General features: G+C 39.2%; 1 protein-coding gene across 1 annotated transcript; it reads right to left on the bottom strand.

Moving 5' to 3' along the window:
• LOC126586522 (beta-ureidopropionase) lies at positions 1-2,859 on the bottom strand. Its single transcript, XM_050251376.1, has 6 exons — positions 2,609-2,859; positions 1,823-1,930; positions 1,346-1,534; positions 1,020-1,247; positions 713-937; positions 1-522 (listed from the first exon to the last, which is right to left on the bottom strand). Exons 1-6 carry the CDS (start codon positions 2,729-2,731, stop codon positions 157-159), a joined length of 1,239 nt encoding a protein of 412 aa, XP_050107333.1. The 5' UTR covers positions 2,732-2,859; the 3' UTR covers positions 1-156.
• Positions 2,860-3,305: the final 446 nt, after the last annotated feature.

Below are 3,305 nucleotides of genomic sequence, written 5' to 3'. Positions count from 1 at the left end.
TTGAAGAAAACTTCAATTGGAAGTATCTGTAAGAACTGGATTCTACAGATACCCAACACTTTTATTTTGAAACTGATGAGAAATGGATTCTTACAAATGCACTTTTTGAAATCACATGTTACATGTTCAGATTGCATACCTACTTGAAATTAAAACTCAGGGAGACTTCTTATGCAACAAGGGATCGGAAATGACTTGGGGTTCAAAATCCGGCTTCACGTAACGAGCAAGCAGGTCTGCGTACAGGTCATAACGAGCAGTCATTCGGAATCCCCACTTGTCTTTTAACTGCCTGCAGAGGTTGAGGTCCATGTCTGAGATCAACAAGCCATCCCTATGGCGTGACAGAGATGGAGTGCATGAGGCATCTGGGGCTGAAACATGGCTGGATCCATAGAAATGCCCGAAATCTGCATGCTCTGGCTTCCCATCACCAGAAGTGAATGGATTTGGGAAAACCTCAGTTCCTACACGGTTGATTGATCCAACAAAGTAGCTATTTGCAATTGCAGCGTTACGAGCCTATATCACAGAACAGTCCAACCGTGTGTTAGTTGATGACCACGGGAAGAAATAGTGGACCCTATAAAATGAAGAATGAGTAAACACTAAACAGTAACTTAATTCAGGCCAGACGGATTTGCAGATTAAAAGAGAGAAATTATCGCAAAGCAGTGGCGCGTGAAAATGAAACAGATGAGCAATAGTTAACCTCAATGGGCCACATTGGTTCACTGAGTTCGCCCACAGTGGCGGAAGGGTTGAAAACAATCTCTGCACCATTCAAGCCAAATGCTAACCAATTCAAAGGATGATGCCTTCCATAGCATATATTAACAGCAATTTTTCCATAAGCCGTCTCGAACACTGGATGCCCAGTATTCCCTTCCATATAATAAGTACTCTCGTTGAAGTCGCCAACTCTTGGTATATGGTTCTGTCCGCTATCATTCTTCAGCATGCATTAAACAGAAAAGATATAACGTATAACATAACAACAGATAAACTAATTCGCTTACCTTTCGGTGCTTGCCAATTATGTTTCCATTATTACCAATTATGACTGCAGTGTTCCAGATAGTATCTCCATGATTGACATCTCTCTCAAGAATTGGACTTATAATGACCATGTTATACTTCCTTGCAAGATCCTGGATAAATCGCGTTGATTCCCCATCTACAGGCTCTGCAAATTCACACCACCTCTTCTCCCGCGTGCAAAAGGCAAATGGCATAGTCCATGCTTCCTGTGTAAAATTTAAATGGATTCGCTTGAAATTATCAGACACCATTAGAAAGTAAATCAGAAAGAGTTTCATCCAACACGGCACGAGGCACGACCAACCTGCAAGCATAGCACGTTGACACCTGAAGCACCCGCAGCATCAATTATTGGCTTTACTTTCTCAAAGATTGCCCTCTTCTGGTCCAAAAAGTGGGCAGTGGTTGGAAGAGCAATAGAGTTCTGAATGAGACCAACCCTAACTATTCGGGGTTCTCTCAACAATTCTTTGTCAGCAAGAAAGCAGTAGGCCTGAAAGAGTAGATAAAAAATTCCAGAAAAGTCAGGGAGAAATTGATTTCAGGATAAACCATATGAAAGTGCACAAGTATAAAAACTCCATTACATTTACATAAAAGAAAACAAGCTCAATGAGCTAAAGGGTAACAAAAGAGATGGTTTTCATAACAATTTCGAGAATCAATACGCCTTGATGTACTTTTGCAGAGAGGCCTTAGCACACCTCCATTGATTGTGAATTACTCGTATGTGAACTGTATAGTTGCATGCCATCGCAAACAAGTTAGAGTAACTTCCTACCTGGAGGTCAAAATCATGTCCTGAAGAGAGAACCTTAGCAGATTCTGGGAGAGAAATTGTTTCAAGTGCCTTGCCGCGATTCAGACCCAAAAGAATGCGGCTGACTTCCTGAAAAAAGTTATTTGCATCATAAAAAAAGAAAAGCCATAACATGTCGGATTCCGTTCAATGCAAAGTAACAAATAAAACCAACTATCAAGGAAGAGATATAAGCTGATTTATACGGAGACTGCAAGAATTTTAATTCATTCCGGGATCGGTATGTAGAAATTCAATTCCCGAAGGGGAAATGAGAAACAGAAGAGAAGAATACAATAACATTACAACAACAACCACCACCACCAAACAACAACAACAATAACAACCAAGCCTTATCTTACTAAGCGAGATCGGCTGTATGAATCCTAGAACGCCATTACACATCCAATTTTTTTTCTGCTAGCAACCATGCCAAACAAGCAAATAAACAGCCAATTTAATGTAAATGGTATTTAAAGTCGAGAGAGATACTATATTCTAAAAAAATGTGACGAACAAATGTTTGTGCACTCGAGTTTGAATTTCCCTTCCCCTAGTCTTAGACAATCGCTTCACTTGTATAAAAGGAAGGATATGAACAACTGGATCAGCTGAGTTATTTTCCTATTTGGTAACGAACAAAACAATCCACCGTGCAAATCTGAAAAGCAGATCCTGATCGGAATCGTTGAGCCACTCCAGAATCGATAGGCAGCCCAGCCCAGAAAGATTGAAAGAAAGAATCAAATAAATGAGAAAATGGATTACCTGGAAGAGATGGGGTTTGAGATTGGCGCTCAAGAGGTGATGAAGTGAGTCGTACCCACAAACGGAACCCTCACGAGAAGAAGCCTCGTCAACTTTTCCATCGATGGCGTCTGTTTTCTCCATTATTCGTCTCTCTCTTCTTTTTCCTCCTCTGTGGTGAAGTGATACGTTTCTTCGGGTGCTGCTGGTGCTGATGATTATTAAATTATTGAAATTATGTCTGACAAACTTGAAACAGACAAAAAACTGATTCCACTCCTATGAATATTCTAACCTCTCTACGCAAATGCATTATTCGATTTTTTATATATTTTTTTTTATGCAACAAATAGAATAAATCAAATTAAAACAAGAATTTAAGAGGAATAGAAAAATGAAAACTAATGAAAGGCTTATTATATTAACACCCCACAAATTCTTAAATAAACTCTACATACTTAATACACCCCACATTTGTTTTTTCACTTAAAAATTTTCTTAATTCACCTTACATATTTTCCCATGGCTAAATCGCGAAAATGATTCCTGAGATTTGCATAACTCCTCATTTTGGTTCCCGAGATTTCAAATCAATAGAAGTGATTGTCCACCATCCATCATTTTAGTTATTCCGTTAAAAACTCTGTTAAGTGTCCCGAAGCTCTTGGCCGGAAGTTTGGGCAATTTTCAAAGCTTCATAACTCAATTGTTTTTTAAC

Source organism: Malus sylvestris, chromosome 10, assembly GCF_916048215.2.
Source record: "Malus sylvestris chromosome 10, drMalSylv7.2, whole genome shotgun sequence".
NCBI classification, from domain to species: Eukaryota; Viridiplantae; Streptophyta; class Magnoliopsida; order Rosales; family Rosaceae; genus Malus; species Malus sylvestris.
Note: the sequence above shows the minus strand (reverse complement) of the source record. Positions and strands in the feature narration are given on the sequence as shown.

Excerpts from the sequence above, each read along its gene's own strand:
- LOC126586522 (XM_050251376.1), bottom strand. The coding sequence starts at position 2,731 with ATGGAGAAAACAGACGCCATCGATGGAAAAGTTGACGAGGCTTCTTCT. Across the intron at positions 1,535-1,822 it reads GACATGATTTTGACCTCCAG|GCCTACTGCTTTCTTGCTGA; the intron begins GTAGGAAGTTAC and ends CTACTCTTTCAG. Across the intron at positions 938-1,019 it reads TAATTGGCAAGCACCGAAAG|AACCATATACCAAGAGTTGG; the intron begins GTAAGCGAATTA and ends GATAGCGGACAG.